Source organism: Globicephala melas, chromosome 1, assembly GCF_963455315.2.
Source record: "Globicephala melas chromosome 1, mGloMel1.2, whole genome shotgun sequence".
In the NCBI taxonomy this organism is placed as follows: Eukaryota; Metazoa; Chordata; class Mammalia; order Artiodactyla; family Delphinidae; genus Globicephala; species Globicephala melas.
The window spans coordinates 151955871-151976604 of record NC_083314.1 but is presented as its reverse complement, the minus strand read 5'-3'; the positions used below and the strand labels follow the sequence as shown (position 1 = coordinate 151976604).

At 42.5% G+C, this 20734-nt stretch overlaps 1 protein-coding gene across 1 annotated transcript; it reads left to right on the top strand.

The window, feature by feature from the left end:
- Positions 1 to 2670: 2670 nt before the first annotated feature.
- On the top strand, positions 2671 to 16523 carry KLF17 (KLF transcription factor 17). Its single transcript, XM_030865307.1, has 3 exons — positions 2671 to 2730; positions 15090 to 15948; positions 16279 to 16523. Exons 1-3 carry the CDS (start codon positions 2671 to 2673, stop codon positions 16521 to 16523), a joined length of 1164 nt encoding a protein of 387 aa, XP_030721167.1.
- The last annotated feature ends 4211 nt before the right edge of the window (positions 16524 to 20734 follow it).

Below are 20734 nucleotides of genomic sequence, written 5' to 3'. Positions count from 1 at the left end.
TCATTTCACAAATATTTTCTAAGTTTCATGTTGGAAGAAACGCTAGGTGTATGGTAACTGGAAGAGGCATCAAATGGGAGTCAGAGGGACTTTCCTGGTGGTCCAGTGGTTAAGACTCCATGTTTCCAATGCAGGGGGCATGGATTCGATACCTGGTCGGGGAACTAAGATCCCATGTGCTGTGAGGTTCGGCCTAAAAAAAAAAAAAAATAACAAACGGGGGTCAGAGATGGCCCAGGAAGAGGTGATACTGGAGCTGATACCTGAGCTGGTGTTAGTCATAGAAGCATTGCCACTATTTCTCAAGGGCCTGTTCTCAGCCCCATCCCATGCTAGTGTTATCTCTCCTGTTACCATAGAGCAAAAGTCCCTGCTCTCGCCAAAAGCTCTCTTGTCTATTTGTACCCTGTGTTCTGTCTTTTCTTCACTTATCATAGTTGCTTCTATAATTTAACCCTCTCTCTGCTTCAATGTCAGTTTCAAACTCCTTCAGAAAAGTTGTTTACCAGGCAGTGTCTCAGTGTCTCTACCTCATCAGTGCCTGTTCCCTTCTCACCCACTCCAATCGGGCTTCTAGCTCCTCTATAACTGCTTTCGTCAAAGTCACTAAGGACCTCCACCTTGTCAAATCCAGTAGGCACTTACCTGTTTCTTAACTCAGCAACATTTGGTGCAGTCGAACATTCCCTCTTTTAAATATGTGCTTCTCTTGGCTTTTTTGTTTTGTTTTGGCCATGCCGTGTGGCTTGCAGGATCCCAGTTCCCTGATCAGGGATCGAACCTGGGCCCCCTGCAATGGAAGCGTGGAGTCCTGATCACTGGACCGCCAGGGAATTCCCTCTCTTGGCTTCTTGAAATATAATTTCCTGACTTTTCCTCTACTTTTCTGGCTGCTACTCCTCAGTGTCTTTGGATGACCTCACTGTTCTACCTGATCTTAAATGTAGAGGGAACTTGGGTTCTGTCCTCAGTTTTTCTCTATCTCCCTAGTTGATATCATTCACTCTTATGGGCTTAAAACCACCATCTCTATGCTGACAACACCTAAATTTACATTTACATCCTTGACCTCTCCCTGAGCATATTTAATAGCCATCTCAAAATCAACATGTCTAAAATGGAATTCTTGTTTCAGCTGCCTCTAAATTTTCTCAGATTTCCACCTTTCCATGTTACTAAATTGTGCAGTCATCTCTTGGTTGCTCTCCCAATAATCTAGCTGTCATCTTTGATTCCTCTTTTCCTCCCAGCCCTTTACCATTCCAATCCATTACCAAGTCCTGACTTTTAAAATTCTAGAATATTCTCTAATGACCACCCCCCACCCCGCACCAAACACTGACTTCTCTTTCTTGGAGACCTCCTTTAGCTTTCAAACTGGTGTCCCTGCTGCCATCTTGTCCATAAGCCTCAAAGGACCAGAATGATTATTTTCTTTTTATTGAGGTATAGTTAATTTACAATGTTGTATTAGTTTCAAGTGTACAGCAAAGAGATTACGATTCTTTTTCAGATTCTTTTCCATTCCAGGTTTTTACAAGATATTGAGTATAGTTCCATGTGCTATACAGTAGGTCCCTGTCAGATGATTATCTTAAAAACTTAGATCATATCTATTTCCTGCTTAAAATCCTTCAGTGGCTTCCCATCACACTTAGAATAAAATCCAAACTACTTTCCATGGTCTCCAAGACCCTGCCCATCTCTGCTCTCACGTCATTCCACTCTCTCCCTATACTCACATCACTGAGGTCACCTGGCTCTCCCATTTCCCCTCTGGCCTGCCAAGCTCTTTCTTGCCCCAGATCCCTCCAATCTTCCTATGGCTGGTTCATTTCAGGCACTTGGTTCTCAGGTGAGCTGTGTCCTGTTTTGTTTTCTCCTCAGTACTCACCACCATCTAAATTTATGTTAACTATTATTATATTCATTTCTTGTCTGCCCATTTAGGATGAAAATTCCCTGAGCGAAAGAACCTTGTTCTGTCTTATTTGCCAGTGTATCCCAAATTCCAAAAAATAGTGCCTAACGCACAGTAGGAACTCCCGAAGTATCCTTGAAAAAAGACTTTGTTCCCCGGAGCTCCCAGTCTCCGGTTTGTACACACAAGGACATGGTACGTGGCCTATAGTGGAGGAGATCCAGCTTATGGCAAGAGCCCCGACCTGGTGGGGTGGTGTTGGAAGCTCTCCTGTCTGCAGAGGCCCTGCACCCCAATCTTCTGCTCTCTCCATCCTCTTTCCCTTGTTCCTCCACTCGGAGGTCAACAACGGCTGGCCAAAGTCTGAAACCTCGGTGTTCCCCACCCTCACTTGGGCCAAATAAAGATGCTCAGACTGAAGGGTGGATGGGGTAGGTAGGGTGGCGAAGACGTGAGACACAATAAGTGATGAAAGTCTTGAGGTCCCCTATTAATGACCCTGCTGCGTTTGGGCAGGATCAGCGCGAGGCTGGAGCCCCGCAGGGTGGGGCAGCGGCTGCTGGGTGGGTCGGTGGGTGCGGCCCTTGGCTCCGCCCCCCGCTGCTCAGTGAGAAGTAGAAGCTGAGAGCGGTGATTGTGGCGTGGTGGTGCCGCGACACCAGACTGCGACGCTCGGCGAGTCAGAGCTCTGTTCAGGTGTGGGTCTGGACCCTCGCGCAGGCTCGATGTGCAACAGACCCCAGCTTAAGATGGAGCAGGGAGCCGAGGACCTAAGCCAGTGGCATGGGGCTCCGCACCAGTTCACAGAGGTGAGTCAGAGCGTCAGCCCCAGGGCCCCGCGTGGGGGCTGAGGGCATGGAAGCTGGGGGAGTGGAGGGAAGTAGCAATCTGGAGGATTAGGGGTCCGAGGGACAGGTTGGGAAGGGAAGGGATGGAAGATCAAGAACCTAAATCACGTGTCGTTTATTCAGTTAATATTCTTAGCATTGGGTGCTGGGGGTAAAGAAATTCCAGATAACTTCTGATAGAGACTTTTGAGTACTCAGGAAAGAAGACAAAGTTAGAAAGTCAGAGGGAAGCAGACAGGGAGGAAAAAATTACTAATTGGCAGGCCTTTGACAGACCCTGGGAATACAATTGTGCGTTTACCATAAGATAGTTTACCATTTTATTAATAAGTAGCTAAATGATCGGGAGTATATAAATTACTGTAAAGAAGAAATACAGGGTCCACAGAAATGAATAGTAGAGGTGTTTGATCTGATTTAGGAGGTGGAGAAGACAGCTGAGGATTCTGTCTGGGACCAGAGACAACTGGTTAGGTGAAGGGTTAGCAGATCCTGAGACCAGAGACAGAATGCCTCCACTTTGGAGGTAATGAAAGATGGACTGTGAGACCAAGACCAAGAGACTGATGGGAGAGTGGTCAAGGGGAGGGGAGGCAGGGACCCCAGCACCACCAAAGTCATGCGGGGCTTGAGTTGGTTATTCCAAGAGCAGGGGGAAGCCATTGATGAGTTTAAACATGATCGATCACAATTAGATTTGTATTTTAAAAAGAGTGCCCCGGGGGTGGGTGGGGGGGAATGGGCAGAAGTCAAGGCAATAATTAGAAAGGTATCATGATAATCCAATCAAAATAGTGGCCTAACTAGAGAGATGGAGAAAACGGAATGGATCTTGGAGATGTGTTGGAGGCAGACACCACAAGAGTTGGTAATGACTTGGATCTAGGTTGTGAAGGAGGCATCCAGAACAATTGACCAGATTTCTGGCTTATAAAACTGGATAAGAATAGTGGTGACATTTTCTGAGAGCAAAGGATGAGAAGGAAGAGGATTAACAGTTTTTTCCCCTGGGGGTAGGTTGAGGGGTGGGTGTGTGAGTAAAGATGATCAAGAGTTTTGGACGTAGTCGGATGAAGTGCCTTTGGGCTATCCAAATGGACTGAGCACTAGGCAGCTTGAAGATTCGGAAAAGGTCTGCCCTGGAGCTATTGATTTAAGAATAATTGACTATAAACAGAAATGGATTCATTAACATGAGAAAGATTGCCCCGAGAGTAGCTTAATGCAAAGGGGACTGAGAAGGAGGAAGCCCAGAGAGAAGGGAAGGAGAAAAACCAGGCTAGTGTGTCAATGTGTTCCGGAGGCCAAGGGAAGGAAACATTTAAAGAACAATGGCCACTATATGGGAAAAGAATCTAAAAAAGAGTGGATATATGTATATGTATAACAGATTCACTTTGCTGTACAGCAGAAACTGACACAACATTGTAAATCAACTATACTCCAATAAAAATTAAAAAAAAAAAAAGAACAATGGCCAGTAGTCTCAGAAACTCATGAGAGATCCAGCAGGGAGGAATCTGACATGTGTTTGGACTTAATAACACGGAGATCATCGGTGACTTTTATGAAAGCTGTTTCTGTGGAGAGATGGGGGCCAGACTGAACTTGGAGGCGAGATAGTGGCAAAGATGTGTTTAGACATCTCCAAAGAAGTTTGCCTGTGAAGAATCAGGAAAGTAAAAGGGAGGGAAAAGTGGCTGAGTTCCCCCAGAAATACCCATCCAACAGACAGTTATCTGGTACCTATTGTGTGCCTAGTTTATGCTAGTTAGTGAGCATATAGTGGTGAATAAAATGGACTATGGTTTTTTGGGTTTTTTAAAAAATTAATTTATTTTTATTTTTGGCTGCGTTGGGTCTTCGTTGCTGTGCGCCGGCTTTCTCTAGTTGCGGCAAGGGGGGGCTACTCTTCGTTGCGGTGTGCAGGCTTCTCATTGCGGTGGCTTCTCTTGTTGGGGAGCATGGGCTCTAGAGCGCAGGCTCAGTAGTTGTGGCTCACGGGCTTAGTTGCTCCACGGCATGTGGGATCTTCCCGGACCAGGGCTTGAACCCATGTCCCCTGAATTGGCAGGCAGATTCTTAACCACTGCGCCACCAGAAAGTCCAAATAATTTCTTAACATCATCTATTCAGTACCCCTAGTTGTCCCTCAAATGTCCTTTCCAGCTGGTATGTCCAAACCAGGATCCAGTTTAAGACCACATGCTGTATCTGGTTATTATGTCTCTTGAGTCTCTTTGAAATTAGAAAAGTTTTCTTTTTTCCTGACTGACTTTCCATTTTTCATCATCCTAAGTTTTGTCTTGTAAAATATTCCTCCTCGTGGATTTATCAGATTGCTTTCTCGTGGTATGACTTAGCTTGATCTATCTCTTGTATTCCCTCTAAATCAAAGATAGATCTTAAAGCTAATTGGATTCCTGATTTGGGGTAAGGATGTCTCATAAGTATGATAGACTTCATCTTGCCTTACATCAGGAGACACATTTGACTCCCCACATTTGGTGACATTAGGCGTGGCGCTTGAATTAGGCTAGCGAAAAGCCTCATTGATCTCTCTATTCAAACTTATATTTTAGCCTTGTGGTCAGAAAGTAATCTGTGTAATGTTACCTTGGATACATGCAAATGTCCAGTTCCCCACTAATCATTCACTTACGGGTTTGAACCAAATATTAATTTTTCCTTAATCAGAAGTTTCCTTAGAGGTTGTAAAATGATTTTCAATTCCATCGTTCCTTCTACATGTATTTGTATTCTTCTGTAAAATAGAATTTTTCTTAAACAACTGGAATCATTGGTTGAATTTGAAATAACAGTTTCCTATTGGACAGAATAAATGCTTCTTTCACTTCAATTCACAATGTTCAAAGCTGGAATGATAGCTGACCCTTTGTCACTTTTGGCTCATGAATTTTCATAGATTCAATCTACTAAAATCAACAATCATTCTTTTTGATTCTCAAACTGTCACAAATTTGGCCAGTGGGAACCCCTTCTGTACCTCCCCTTTTTTATACAATTAGTTTAAGTATTTCTTTCTTTTTTTTACTTATTCTGTTTAGTTTTGGCTGCATCAGATCTTAGTTGCACGGGCTCTTTGTTGTGGTGTGCAGGCTTCTCTCTAGTTGTGGCGTGCGGGTTCCAGAGTGTATGGGCTCTGTAGTTTGCAGCACACAGGCTCTCTACTTGAGGCGTGCAAGCTCAGTAGTTGTGGCGCACTGGCTTAGTTGCCCCGCAGCATGTGGGATCTTAGTTCCCTGACCAGGGATCGAACCCACATCCCCTGCACTGTAAGGCGGATTCTTTACCAGTGGACCACCAAGGAAGTCCCTCTGTGCCCCTTTTTAAACATTTAAAAAATTGTGGTAAAATCTGTATAACATAAAAATATCAGTATAGCTATGTTTAAGTGTATAGTTCAGTAGCATTAAACACATTCACATTATTGTGCAACCATTGCCACCACCCATCTCCAGAACTTTTCTCATCTTATCAAACTGAAATTTCCGTAATCATTAAAATAGTAACTTCTCAGTTTTCCCTCTGCCCACCCTCCACCCAGTCCCTGGCTATCACCGTCCTACGTTCTGTCTCCTTGAATTTGACTTCCTTAAGTACCTCATAAATAGAATCATACGTTATTTGTTTATTTTGACTGGCTTACTTCACTTGGCTTAATGTCTTAATGTTGAAGCATGTGTCAGAATTTCCTTCCATTTTAAGGCTGAATGATATTCTACTGTAGGTATATAACAGATTTTGTTTATCTGTTGATGGACACTTGGGTTGCTTCCACATTTTGGCTATTGTGAATAATGCTGCTCTGAACATGGGTGTACAAATGTCTCTTCCAGTCCCTGCTTTCAGTCCTTGTAGATATATACCCAGAAGTGGGATTGCTGGGCATATAGTAATTCTATTTTAATCTGTTGAGGCAGCACCACTCTGTTTCTATAGCAGCACACCATTTTAACATTCCCACCAGCAGTGCAAGGGTTCCAATTTCTCCACATCTTGCCAACACTTTTTTAAAAAATAATAATCATTTTAGTGGGTGTGGAGTGATATTTCATTGTGGTTTTGATTTGCCTTTCCCTAATGGTTAATGATGTTGAGCAGCTATGTCTTTGGAGAAAAGTCTATTTAAGTCCTTTGCCCATTTTTGAATTGGGTTTTTATGGTAAATTTTAGGAGTTCTCTATATAGTTTAGATATTAATCCCTTACCAGATATGCGATTTGCAAATGTTTTCTCCCATTCTGTGGGTTGCCTTTACACTCTGTTGGTAGTGTCTTTTTTTTTTTTTGGCGGTACGCGGGCCTCTCACCGCCGTGGCCCCTCCCGCTGCGGAGCACAGGCTCCGGACGCGCAAGCTCAGCGGCCATGGCTCACGGGCCCAGCCGCTCCGCGGCATGTGGGACCCTCCCGGACCGGGGCACGAACCCGCGTCTCCTGCATCGGCAGGCGGACTCCCAACCACTGCGCCACCAGGGAAGCCCGGAAGTGTCTTTTGATGCACAAAAGTTTTAAATGTCGATGAACTCAATTTTGTCTATTTTTTCTTTTGCTACCTGTGCCTTATAGTAAGTTTTGAATCAGGAAGTGTGAATTTTCCAATTTTGTTCTCCCTTTTCAGGACTGCTCTTGGCTATTTGGGATTCCATATGAATTTCAGGGTGGATTTTTCTAGTTTTGCAAAAAATGAATTTTGATAGGGATTGCATTGCAACTGGATATTGGGCAGGTTATTTCTTCCCATTTTTTAAAATGTCTTTAATTTCCTTCAGCAGTGTTTTATAGTTTTCAGTGATATAGTTTCAGTTAAACTCTGGTTATTTCTGAGTGATTCTTTTTGATGCTATTGTAAATTGAATTGTTTTCCTAATTTCCTTTTTAGATTGTTCATTGCAGCGTATAGAAACACAATGGATTTTTGTGTCTTGAATTTGTATCCTGCTACTTTGCTTAATTTGTTTATTAGTTCTAACAGGTCTGTGGGTCTGTGTATGTAATCTTTAGGATTTTCTACGTATGAGTGTATCATCTGGGAACAGAGACAGTTTTACTTCTTTTCCAATTTGGATGCCTTGTACTTGTTTTTCTTGCCTGGTTGTTCTGGCTAGAACTGCCAATGCAATGTGAATAGAAGTTGTGGAGGCAGGCATCCTTGTCTTTTTTCTGATCTTAGAGGAAAAGCATTCAGATTTTCACCATTGAGTGTGATGTTAGCAGTGGGTTTTTCATAAATGTCTTTTATCATGTTGGAAATTTCTTTCCATTCCTATGGTTTTTTTTAATCATGAAAAGATATTGGATTTTTCAAATGCTTTTTTCTGCATCAATTGAGATGATGTGTTTTTTCACCTTTATTTTTCTTATGTAGCATGTTATATTGATTGATTTTTGTATGTTGAATCAGCCTTGCATTCCTGGGATAAATCCTACTTGGTCATGTTGTATAATCTGCTTAATATGCTGGTGGATCTAGTTTGCTACTTTTTTTTTTTAAGGATTTTTGTATCTGTATTCATAAAAGATGTTGGTCTATAGTTTTCTTTACTTGTGATGTCTTTGTCTGGCTTTGGTATCAGGGCAATGCCCAGCTCATGGAATGGATTAGGGAGTGTTCCCTTCTCTTCGATTTTTTGTTAGAATTCAAGAAGCATTGACATTCTTCTTTTAAGAGTTTAGTAGGATTCAACATGAAGCCATCAAGTAAAGAAACTTTCTCTGTCCTGGAAGCTTTTGATTACTGATTAAGTCTCCTTACTAGTTGTGGGTCTATTCAGATTTTCTATTTTTTCATGATTCAGTGTTGGTAGATATTGTTTTTCAATGATTTTATCCATGTCATTTAGGTTATCCAATTTGTTGGCATGCAACTGTTCATAGTACTCTCTTATAATTCTTTTCATTTCTATAGAATTGGTAGTAATGTCTTCACTTTCATTTCTGCTATCAGTAATTTGAGTCCTCTTTTTCTTGTTCAGTCTAGCTAAAGGTTTGGCAATTTAGTTAATCTTTCCAAAGAACCAACTTTTGGTTTCATTAATATTTCCTTCTGCTAACTTTGGGTTAGTTTTTTTTTTTTTCCTAGTTCCTTAAGGTGTAAACCTAGGTTGTTGGTTTGAGATCTTTTTAAATTATAAGCATTTACAGTTATAACTTCCCTCTTAGTCCTGCTTTTGCTGTACCTCATAAGTTTTTTACTGTTGTTTTCATTTTTATTTGTCTCAAGTATTTTCTAATTTCCCTTGTGATTTCTTTTTTGATCTATTGGTTGTTTTATTATTATGATTTTACCTATTGGTTGTTTAAGAGTATGTTGTTTAATTCCACAGATTTGGAGACTTTCCAGCTTTCCTGCCGTTATTGATTTTTAACTATCTTTCAAAATCTCTTAAGCCTTAATTTGTGACCTAACGTATGATCTATTTTGGAGAAGAATGTACCATGTGCACTTGAGAAGAATGTGTATCCTGCTGTTGTTGAGTAGAGTGTTCTGTATATTTTGTTATATCTAGTTGGTTTATGTGTTGTTCAAGTTCTCTGTTTCCCTACTTATCTTCTGTGTGGTTGTTCTAGTCTTTATTTAAAGTGGGGTATTGACATCTCCAACTCTTACTTAGAACTGTTTATTTGTCCCTTCAATTCTGTCAGTTTTGGCTTCAGATATTTTGATGGTCTATTATTATATGTAAATGTTTATAATTGTTTATCTTTTTGCTGTATTGAACCTTTTATTAATATATAATATCCTTTGTCTCTTGCAACTTTTTTGATTTAAAGTCTGTTATGTTTGATAGCCACTACTATAGCCATGCCCACTCTTGTTTACTATTTCCACTTTCAGCTTATTTTTGTCTCTGGATCTAAAGTAATCTCTTGTAAACAACATATAATTAGATAATGTTTCTTTTACTCCATTCTTCCAATCTCTGTCTTGATTGGAGAGTTTAAACCATTTATATTTAAAGTAATTAATGATAAGGAGAGACTTCTGTCATTTTGCTCTTTATTTTCAATATAGCTTTTAGCTTTTCTTGTCCCTTGTTTCCTGTATTATATCTTTTGTGTTTAGTTGATTTTTTTTTTTGTAGTGAAACTTTATTTCCCTTCTCATTTCCTTTTGTATATACTCTATAACTATTTTCTTTGTGTTTACTATGGGGATTACATTTAACATTGCCAAATTATAATATTCTAATTTGAATTTATACCACTTTAATAAGATAAAAAAATTCCCCATCCAGTTCTGTCCCCACTCCATTTCAGTTATTAATGTCACAAAGTTACATCTTTATGCATTGAGTGTCCAAAAATATAGACTAATAATTTTTTTTAATGCATTAGTGTCTAAGAAAACTGTTTCCCTTCATTCTCACACTCACACACTTAGGACGTCATATATGTGGGTTTTCTGCACCAAGAAACTCTGACACTAACTGCTTGGAATTAGTGCCCAATCCCACGGTTAAGGGCTTAATCCCACAGACTGCCCCTTACCCCCTGCTTCAGACGCCAGTCCTAAGTCCAGGTTGTCACCTGGGCTTCTGGCCAACTGGCTGTAAATCAGGGCCAGTTTCTATGACCTCCTCCTCAGATTTGATAATTTTCTAGAGCAGCTCACAGAACCCAGGAAAAGTTTACTTACTATTGCTGATTTATTACAAATGATATTTTAAAGAATACAATTGAACAGCCAGATAAAGAGATACATAGGGGGTGAAGTGTGGGAAAGGGGCACAGAGCTTCCATTCCTTCTCTGGGCACAGCACCCTCCTAGCACCTCCATGTGTTCAACAACCAAGAAGCTCTCTGAACTCTGTACTTTGGGGATTTTTATGGGGGCTTTATCATGTAGACATGATCAATTATTAACTCATTTTCTAGCCCCTCTCCCCTCTCTGGAGAATGAGGGAGAGGGCCAAAAATTCCAAGCTTCTAATCATGGCTTGGTCTTTCTGGTGACCAGCCCCTATCCAGGAGCTCACCAAGAGTCACTGCATTAGAACAAAAGATGCTCTTATCATCCAGGAAATTCCAAGGGATTTAGGAGCTCTGTGTCAGGAACTGAGGCAAAGACCAATATACTGATTTCTTATTCCACCATTAGTCTCTCAAATCATGTACAAAACAAAAAGTGGAGTTACAAATCAAATACAATAAGGCCAGTTTTTATAGTTGTCCATATATTTGCCCTTACTAGAAATCTTTATTTCTTCAGATAGTTTTGAGTTAATGTCTAGTGTTCTTTCATTTTGACCTGAAGGACCCCATTACCATTTCTTGCAGGGCAGTTCAGGTCTAATGACATTAAACTCCTCCAGCATTTGTTTATCTGGGAGTGACTTAATTTCTCCTTCATATTTGAAGGACAGCTTTGCCAGATATAAGATTCTTGGTTAGACAGTTTCTTTCAGCATTTTGAATATGTCAGCCCACCGCCTTTTGGCATCTAAGGTTTCTGATGAGAAATCTGCTGGTAATCTTATTTGGGATTCCATATATGTGATGAGTTACTTCTTTCTTGCTGCTCTCAAGATTCTTTCTGTCTTTGGACAGTTTTGATTATAATGTGTCTCAGTGTGGATTTCTTTGATTTTATTCTGTTTGAAGTTCATTGAGCTCCTTGGAGGTCTATATTCATGTCTTTCATCACATTTGAGATGTTTTCACCCACTATTTTTTCAAGCAATCTGACCCTTTCTCGCTCTCTTCTAGGACTCCCACAATGCATATGTTGGTCTGCTTGAAGTTGTCCCACAGGTCATTTAGGCACTCTATTCAGTTTTCTTCAATCTTTTTTCTTCTTGTTCCTTAGCTTGACAACTTCAATTGTCCTATCTTCAAATTAGCTGATTCTTCTGTCTACTCAAATCTGCTTTTGAATCCCTCTAGTCAGTTTTTCATTTTAGTTATTATATTTTTCAGCTCCAGAATTTCTTTTTTTAAAAAATAAATTTATTTATTTATTTATTTTTGGCTGCATTGGGTCTTCATTGCTGCACGCGGGCTTTCTCTAGTTGTGGCGAGTGGGGGCTACTCTTCCTTGCAGTGTGCTGGCTTCTCATCGCAGTGGCTTCTCTTGTTGTGGAGCACAGGCTCTAGGTGCTCAGGCTTCAGTAGTTGTGGCACGTGGGCTCAGTCGTTGTGGCTCATGGGCTCTAGAGTGCAGGCTCAGCAGTTGTGGCGCACAGGTTTAGCTGCTCCGCAGCATGTGGGATCTTCCCAGACCAGGACTCGAACCCGTGTCCCCTGCATTGGCAGGCAGATTCTGAACCACTGTGCCACCAGGGTGCCCAGAATTTCTTTTTAGTTTCTTTTTAGGTTTTCTATCTCTTTACCAAAATTTCCATTTTGTTCATACATCATTTTTGTGACTTTGTCCACATCTTCTTGTAGCTGTTTGAGCATCTTTAAGACAGACAGTTGTTTTAAATTCTTTGTGAAGTAAGTTCATCATTTGGTCTGTCTTAGACATTTCTGTTTATTTTTTTCCCCCCTTGAATGGGCCATACATTCCTGTCTTTTTATGACTTGTGATTTTTTTTGTTGTTGTTGAAAACTGGACACTTGAATCTTATAATATAGAAACTCTGGAAATCCAATTCTTCCTCTTCCTCAGGGTTTGCTGTTTTTGTTTGTTTATAGCTTATTTAAATTGATGTATATTGTCTCTGTGCCAGCATCAGCTTGAGAGGTAAACTTAAGGTTTTCTTAGACCTTTTATGAGCCTGCATCTTTTCTTGGATATGTGTGGTGACTTTCCAAATTTTCTTGTATATGTGATTACTTTTGAATATACTAGTTCTTAAATGTCTGGTTCCCAAAAGGTGAAAAAGGAAAAATGAAGGGGGAAAGAAACAGGCGCCAGAGACCTCCATGGCAGTCCAGTGGTTAAGACTCCGTGCTTCCACTTCAGGGGGCATGGGTTCCATCCCTAGTCAGGGGACTAAGATCCCACATGCCATGCAGCACAGCCAAAAAGAGAGAGAGAGAAACAGGTGCTAGTCCTTTTAAATACCCTGGAAGTCCTGTCATTTGGAGGAGAGGTTTGTGACAATGGCTTCCCACCTCTGTCTGCTCATCATGATCAGAAGCAGCAATTAGTGATAATACAGATTACTCAATATTTGGAGCACAAGGTTTTCATTGCCCACTCTGGCTCCCACAGGTCCAGAAATGTGTGCACAGCTTCCTGGTATGGGACCCGGGGTGTTTTGGGATAGCCACTACCTACCTAAGAGCTGAAACTGACTGAAATTAACTGCAGTTTACCTTCCAAGCCTTCCCTTGGAAGTCACAAGCATTTAATTGACTCCATTGTTCCAAAGTAATTACAAAAGGCAAATTCTGCAGGTGTAATTGTTATCTTGGTGGGGACATGGATTCCTGGTGCTTTCTACTCTATCATATTCCCTGGTGTCACTTCCTGTGTCCTTTTGACACAGTCCTAATAATCTTGGAAGTTCCCTTATTTTCTGGCACAGTAAGATGCACCACAAGCTCACTTATTCATTCCTTCTTCCAGACTTGGAGTCAGGAAATACTCCAAGGATGATTCTTCCTCTTAGGTAAGGAATGGAATTAAAGGCCAAAATCTGAGCATGAGGGGTTTGTGTTTGTATAAAATATTTCCTATTTAAATATAGCATTATTTTTTTTAATATAGCATTATTTTTATTTCTGATTTTTATAATTTCACTTATGCTGAAAATCCTGATTTCTCACAGTATTGTTTTAAAACCACTTTATTATGAAAAATAGCCCTCAAACAGAAAAGTGAATATAAGTACACAGCTCAATGGATTATTACAAAGTAAAGACCTTTGAAGCATTGTTAGCACTGCAGAAGCCCCTACAGTTTCCCTTATTGCCCCCTTCCCTCCCCTCTAATATTACTCATAGCCTATTGTCTGGACATAACTTCTTTGAATTCCTCTATTTCTGCCCTTTGGTGTTCCTGTAATTGGTAAAAGCCGCCATTGCTTTCTTAAGTTTTGCTTTCTTTTCTTTTTTTTAAATTTGTGTTTGAATGTTGTTAAATTTTTCCTTGATCTTTTTAAAAATAAATTTATTTATTTATTTACCTATTTATTTATTTTTGGCTGCGTAGGGTGTTTGTTGCTGTGCTGTCTCTAGTTGCGTTGAGCAGGGGCTACTCTTCATTGCAGTGCACGGGCTTCTCATTGCTGTGGCTTCTCTTGCTGCGGAGCACAGGCTCTAGGCTCACGGGCTTCAGTAGTTCTGGCACGCAGACTCAGTAGTTGTGGCTTGTGGGCTCTAGAGTGCAGGCTCAGTAGTTGTGGTGCACGGGCTTAGTTGCTCCGCGGCATGTGGGATCTTTGATGTTTTAGTATCTTCTATAGCTACTGTATTTTACTCATGTTTTGTTTTTCATATTTAAGTGGATTGGTCTTTTCTGGATCCTCTCAGATGGGAAATTATAGGGTAGTGTTCCCAATTTCTCAGCTCAAGACCTCTCTCTCTACTGCTACAGTAATTGACAACTTTAAAAAATATGATTCTTGGATCCTGTCCTGTTTCAAGTTCTACCACCAATCTCTTCTTTTTTCCCTTGACTTCCAAGACAATCCCCCACCCTTTTTAAAAGTGTTTTTAAAAGTCTGCCTCTTTTCTTTACCTCTTCCAATGCTTGATCTCACACCTGCCCACAGCATTCCCACTCAGGTGAGAACCTCTTTGTAGGTAAATATTTGTGAATGGTTTCTAAGTTTTGCCAAAGCCAAGACTAACTGAACCCTCCATTCTTACCTTTATGGCTTTCTGAACCTGTTCTGCTGGTTTGGGATGATCCCTCACACTTAAACATAATCTGGAATTTGAGGATTTTCTCAGTTTTGCTGAAAGTACAGGTTGTAGAATATTTTATTTGCTCTTTGTGCTTTTTTTGAAATAAAACCGAAAACATGCCCAGCAAGAAAAGTGGCATGAGTCGCATCTAGATTTCCACCACGCTTCTATTAGCCAGACTTGCATTTTGTTTGTTTGTTTGTTTATTTATTTATTTAGTGGCTACACTGCATGGCACATGGGATCTTAGTTTCCTAACCAGGGATGGAACCTGCACCCCCTGCAGTGGAAGCACAGTCTTAACCACTGGACAGCCAGGAAAATCCCCCAGGCTTGCATTTTAGAAAGCCCAAACTGGAGAATGGCCTGGAGGTGGAATAATTTAGGCAAGAGATGATAGAGGCCTGGATTAGGGTGGGGCCTGGAAATGGGGAGAAGGGACATGTGGAACTGGAATTTGAGCTATGGTGAATTTCACCTGACTTTCTTTTTCTAAGGATACTGAGAAGTCAATGTCCATCTTGGATGTGTCTTCATCTCCCAGAAACAGTGGAGTGCACACCTCTTGGAACCATGGCCCAACAGGCATTCAACACGTCCCTCAGTGCATAGAGCTGGAGACGACCTCCTTGGTCTCTGCTGAGGCACCCAGGCAGAACGCCAGTGAAATGGGGTCACACTTCAGTATGTTGCTGCCTGACCACAGTGTGACCTACTGCCCCCAAGTGACTTTCACTCCTTCCCAGATGATTTACACTGAGGGAATGTCTCCTTCCCAGACAGAAATGATTTTCAAGGGGTCCCAGGCGATGCCCTTAGGAGAGCCCAGTATTCCAGGGGTGGCCACGACCTTTGGTGGGAATCTAAGGATGTCCCCCAATGGGCCGCCAGTCTCACCTGCCAGTGGAATCCCAATGATGTCCCGCGTCAGAATGCGAACAATGCCTTATTCTGGCCTCCCAACAGTACCTTCTAATGGAGGCCCTTTAACACCTAAAACATTACTGGATCCAACCATGCCTTCCACTGAGGCCCTGGCAATGCTCCGCTCTTTGGATCAGATGTTGCCCCCTAGAAACCCCCACAACTATGGGATGCCCCCAGCTGAATCGCCATTATTGCTGGCTTTGGAATCCCAGGGCTCTCTTGTGAGCCAGCCAGTCTCCCAGGAAGACCCCTTCCTACCTAAGCAGCCCTTACCTGCTCCACGGAGAGCAGAGCAGTACTCCAGGGCCCAGGAAAGGCCTCCCAGGAGGAGATCCCCAGTTTCAAGGCCTTACCGCTGCGACTATGAGAACTGTGAAAAAGCTTACACTAAGCGCTCCCACCTCGTGAGTCACCAACGCAAACACACAGGTAAATGAGGTGTCGGATGGGTGGGGTGGGTGGAGAGATCTCTGGACTTTAGATTTGTGGGGGACCCCTGGTTTGTAGTGGTTTGGGATTAGCCCAGCATCCTTCAAGTTTGGGATCAAGCTCTTCTGGGCCCACCAGCTTGCTTTCCCACAGTCCAGGATGACTGTGCCAAGGTGGAGACTGCTGATGGTGCTGTCTTCTCACTGCTGTCCTGAGTTTTTCCTTTTGATTCCTCAACGTTGACTGCTTTGCTTCATAAAGTCAGACCCCTCCCTTCCTACCTGCTGGCCTATTCCTCAAAATTCCTTCTCTCCCTTGTCATTCCCCCAGGTGAAAGGCCCTATAAATGCATGTGGGAAGCCTGTACTTGGTCCTTCTTCCGTTCTGATGAACTTAGAAGACATACTCGGATACACACCAAATACCGACCACATAAATGTGACCAGTGCGGCCGACAGTTCATGAGATCTGACCATCTCAGGCAACACCAAAGGACTCATATGCGGATGCCAACATCCCCAGACCCACCGGCTGACAGTGGACGTATGGCTGGTCCTTCTGCTCCTGGTCTTTAGGTCAATCTGCTCTTCCCGTCATTTTGGCTTCTCTGCCCAGATCTTGCCTGCCTCTGACCAGCTAGTCTCTTTGGTAGGTGTAGGTTTTGATGAAGACAGAAAGATTATGAGGCAGTGTGGAAGCCCATATGAGCTCTGGACCTAGTTGGGGCTCCTCAAAAACTGTCTTGGGTGTCCTCACATCTCTGGGGCCACCTACTTTTGTGCCAAGTTCAGCCACATGGCAAGATGGAGCAAAGTAGCAGTTGGGAGCTTTATAAAAAGCTCTTATCTTATGTCACTCCCAGCTTGAAACCCTTTAGCGACTCTCCTTTGCCTGCTACATAAAATCTAATTTCCTTATCTTGGTCTTTGACAGTTTCCAGAGACAGACTATGTTCAAATCCTGAATTTACCACTTACTAGCCATGTGACTTTGGGAAAGGTCTTTGATCATTATGCCAGATTCCCTCTTCTGGTAAAAGAAAAACAGTATTGGACTGTTGTGAACACATCTTATGTACAAAATCAGATTGTGTCCGGCACTCACCAGCCTCATGCCCAGAGTTTGTCTCCTCCCATCATTTCCAGACTTGGATGGAACAAGACATGGGATCTGGCACCTCAAGTAGCCACTAGCAACCCAGGAATGTGGAAGAGTTAGTGCTCCTGGGGTAACATTTGACTAATGGGAGATGGGAGAAATCCAGGATGATAAATTCCCTCTTCTTCCCTCCCTTCCCTGAACTGGTCTGGTGCAAGACACCATTTCTCCCAATGGGAAGACCTCCCAAGTAGCCAATGGACACACCTTCTGTGCCTCTTCCAGTCTTGTCATGAAGCAGACTCAACCTGCTATCACCTGGCACTGCCTCCCATGCTCTTGCCTCGAGTCCCTTTTCTCACTCTCAATGCCCTGTATTTGCATCACCCAAATAAAACATCGGTGCTTAGTTCTTGTTCTAGGCTCTGTTTTCTAGGTAACTTGGGGTTGGAAGACATTAGACTGGGGCAGAGAAGGATGATCCGCACTGTAACCTTCCCTCTTCCCCCCACCAAGCCCAGGTACCTGGACTAGTAAGTATCAGCTATTAAAAGGCCTGCTCTGCCCTGCCCCTCTCCTAGGATTGAGGGCATAATGACTCCTCTGGAAACTCAGCCCCAGGTAGTTCAGAAGCTCATTCTTGGATTTCTCAGCCAGCTGTTTTACTGACCAGCAAACTAACAGAAAGGAACTTGCGTAAGTTCTCAAGTGGCAGAGCTGGGATCTTAACCAGGATCTGCCCACTTCAGAGGTAGATCTCTTATCTTAGAGATGACGTCTCCTACAGGTGTCTCCTGGGCCCAATCTGGTGCCCAGTACTATCAGGTGATGGCCACAGTGAAATGAATCACATCTGGTTCCTGTGGCCCAGGGACCATCTTGGTCTAGGGGCTGAGAGCTCCACCTTGGTGCAGTGGCCATGGAGAGGAGGACCACATGAAGGGGAAGGTCAGAATTTCTGGGGGAGGTGACCCTTGAGCTCAGTAAGTGAGGGTATGTAACATCTAGTAATCCCTTGATGTTGAAATAAACTGAGCAGATGAATGAAGAGAAAAGAGAATTCCAGGCAGAGAGAAGCTGGGTCTGGCGATTGCTCCCAGGAGAGTCAGCCTGCAAACTTCCATTCATTCGACAAATGTTCTTTAACCCACAATACAGAGAGCACCATGGCTGTCGGGACAACTCATGGTGAGGGGCACGGAGACAACAAAAGTGTGTGTCAGGGAAGAAAGACTTCTCAAGGAGGTGCCTGAGTCGGACCTAATGGGTTTATGGGGGTTAGCTGGACCTCCTATTTCCTGGACATCTACCTTTAGTCATGCCTTGTGCTGGACACTAAGCACTCGGAGAGCATGACAGTGCCTTGCTGCAGGGCAGGAAGATCACAACAAAAATTCTGAAAGCGCTCAATGCTGCCAAGGAGAAGAGCCAAACCTCTGTGGACTCAAACTTTTTCTGGGTGTCTTGGGGAGTCCCATGGCCTTGGTTGTGCCTGCCCCTCCCACCTCCACCCTGACCCTGTCCTGCAGGGCCACCTGGGTCCATTTCCTTAGTGGTCCCAGCATACCTGGGCCTGGCATCCCGTGGCTTCCACCCAAATTGTGAGCCAGGGGAGTGGATATGATTTAAAAATGGGGGCAGGGGGCTCTCTTTTGTGTCCCAATTACTGGCCCCAGGGACAGCAGTCTGAAGTATCCAAAGTCTCTTTCGTTCCCATCTGAGCACTAGGTCCCTTCTATGGAGCAGGGCATATTAGGCTCAATGGGCCAGGGCTGGTCTCCGTCCGCCACCCTTCTTGCTCACACGCAGCCCTGATCAGCAGGCCAGGTTGCTTGTTGGGATGCAGGAGGGGTCTGTTGGTGACGCATCACTTTCACTGAAGAATGGAAGTGGGTAGGAACCAGAGTGGGCAAGGGTGCGCCATGTATGCTTCAGTGGCAGGCAAAACAGGCTCCCACCCCTTGGAGGTCACAAACTAGTGGAGGAGGGACATAGGAGATGTACAGCATGCTGTGAGGACAAATATATGTATCTGGGGTTTACTATAGTAGGCCAAAGCAGTTAGGAAAGCACTTCTTAGGAAGAGTAATTTGAGCTCAGAGTTAAGGATTATCTAGGAGTTAGGCAGATAAAGGAGGTGAGGAAAGTCAATCTATCCTTTATCCAGTGATTACCCTATGACAGGCATGACTAAGCATTTCCCGTGTTATCTTTGTTTCAACACAAGGCAGGATAATGGGTGGGTAAGACATTGTGGGCTCTCAAGTAAGACTAGAAGATTTTAATTCTGCCTTTGCCATATGTGACTGTGTGGCCTTGGGCAAATTAGTTATCTCTGCTTCAGATAGCAGTGGGGTCAGATTAGTAGAGTCCAGCTCAAGAGAGATAGGATTAGTCCCATTCAAAAATGGTCTCTTTGACTTGTTTAAGGGAGAGGGAGGTGTTTTTGTTCTCCAGGTGGGAGTGGAAGGTGGCTTGGACCAGGTTGTAGAAGTAGAGGTGGAGGGTAGTAGATTTAGGAGAGACAATTAACCCTAATCCAATGAATTAATCCAGTTAATTCATTGGATTAGGTCCATGAGGGAGTAGTCAGGATGACACCCAGGTTTCTCGCTTGTGTGATAAATAAGGAGAACCGGATGAAATTCATAACTTATTTATTTTTATTGTGATATCTAACGTGTGCAAAAAATCTTTTGTATATGTGCAACTTAATAATAAAAACACTTATTTGCCTTTTATGACACCCGAGAAGAACTTTGAGTTCGCCTCTCATCACATTCCTTGTCCTCAACAGAGGTAACCACTATCTTGAATTTTTAATCTTGTCTTTGCTTTTCTTTGTTGTTTTTACCATATATGTATCTATTCTTAAGCATATAATGATTGGTTTTATGTGGTTTTGAATTTTGTGTTTATTCTATCTGGGGTTTGTTGAACTCCTTCAGTCTGAAGTTTTATATTCTTAATAAAATTTGGAAAAATTTTGGCTATGTTTTGTCAATTTTTTGTCCCCACCCCTTCTCCTTCTGACACACAATCTGCGCATATAAACAGAGCTCTTGCTATTGTCCCATAGGTCACTAATACTCAATATTTTTCTATCATTTTTCCCCCTGCTTCATTTTAGATGTCTTCAAGCTAACTGATCTTTTCTTCTGCAGATTAGAATCTGCTATCAGTTCCAACCAGTATGTTTTTCACATACCTTTTTTTTTTCTTCTTCTTCTTTTGGCTGTGCTGCACAGCTTGCAGGATCTTACTTCCTCCACCAGGGATTGAACCCGCACCCTTGGCAGTGAAAGTACCGAGTCCTAACCACCGGACCTCCAGGGAATTCCCTCAAATACTGTATTTTTCATTTCTAGAAATTCGATCTGGATCTTTTAAAATATCTTCCATTTCTCTTCTTAACATTCTTGTGTTTGCCTCTACTTTCTTGAACATATGAAGCATGGATATAGTAGCTGTTTTAATGCCTTCAGATGCTAATTTCCATTGTGTCTGTCATTTCTGAGTCTGTATCAGTAGATTGATGTTTCTTCTGGTGACTGTCCTTATTTTTCTACTTTGAATGGCTGATAATTTTTTACTGGGTGCCAGACAATTGTGAATTTACATTGTTGGTTGCTGGATTTTGTTTTATTCCTTTAAGTGGTGTTGGCTTTTATTTCTGGCATGCATTCTA

What these genes read in the sequence shown, in the direction of transcription:
- KLF17 (XM_030865307.1), top strand. Translation starts at nt 2,671, where the DNA reads ATGGAGCAGGGAGCCGAGGACCTAAGCCAGTGGCATGGGGCTCCGCAC. An exon ending in CTCCGCACCAGTTCACAGAG is followed by an intron (nt 2,731 to 15,089) that starts GTGAGTCAGAGC and finishes TCTTTTTCTAAG; the next exon opens with GATACTGAGAAGTCAATGTC. An exon ending in TCACCAACGCAAACACACAG is followed by an intron (nt 15,949 to 16,278) that starts GTAAATGAGGTG and finishes TCATTCCCCCAG; the next exon opens with GTGAAAGGCCCTATAAATGC.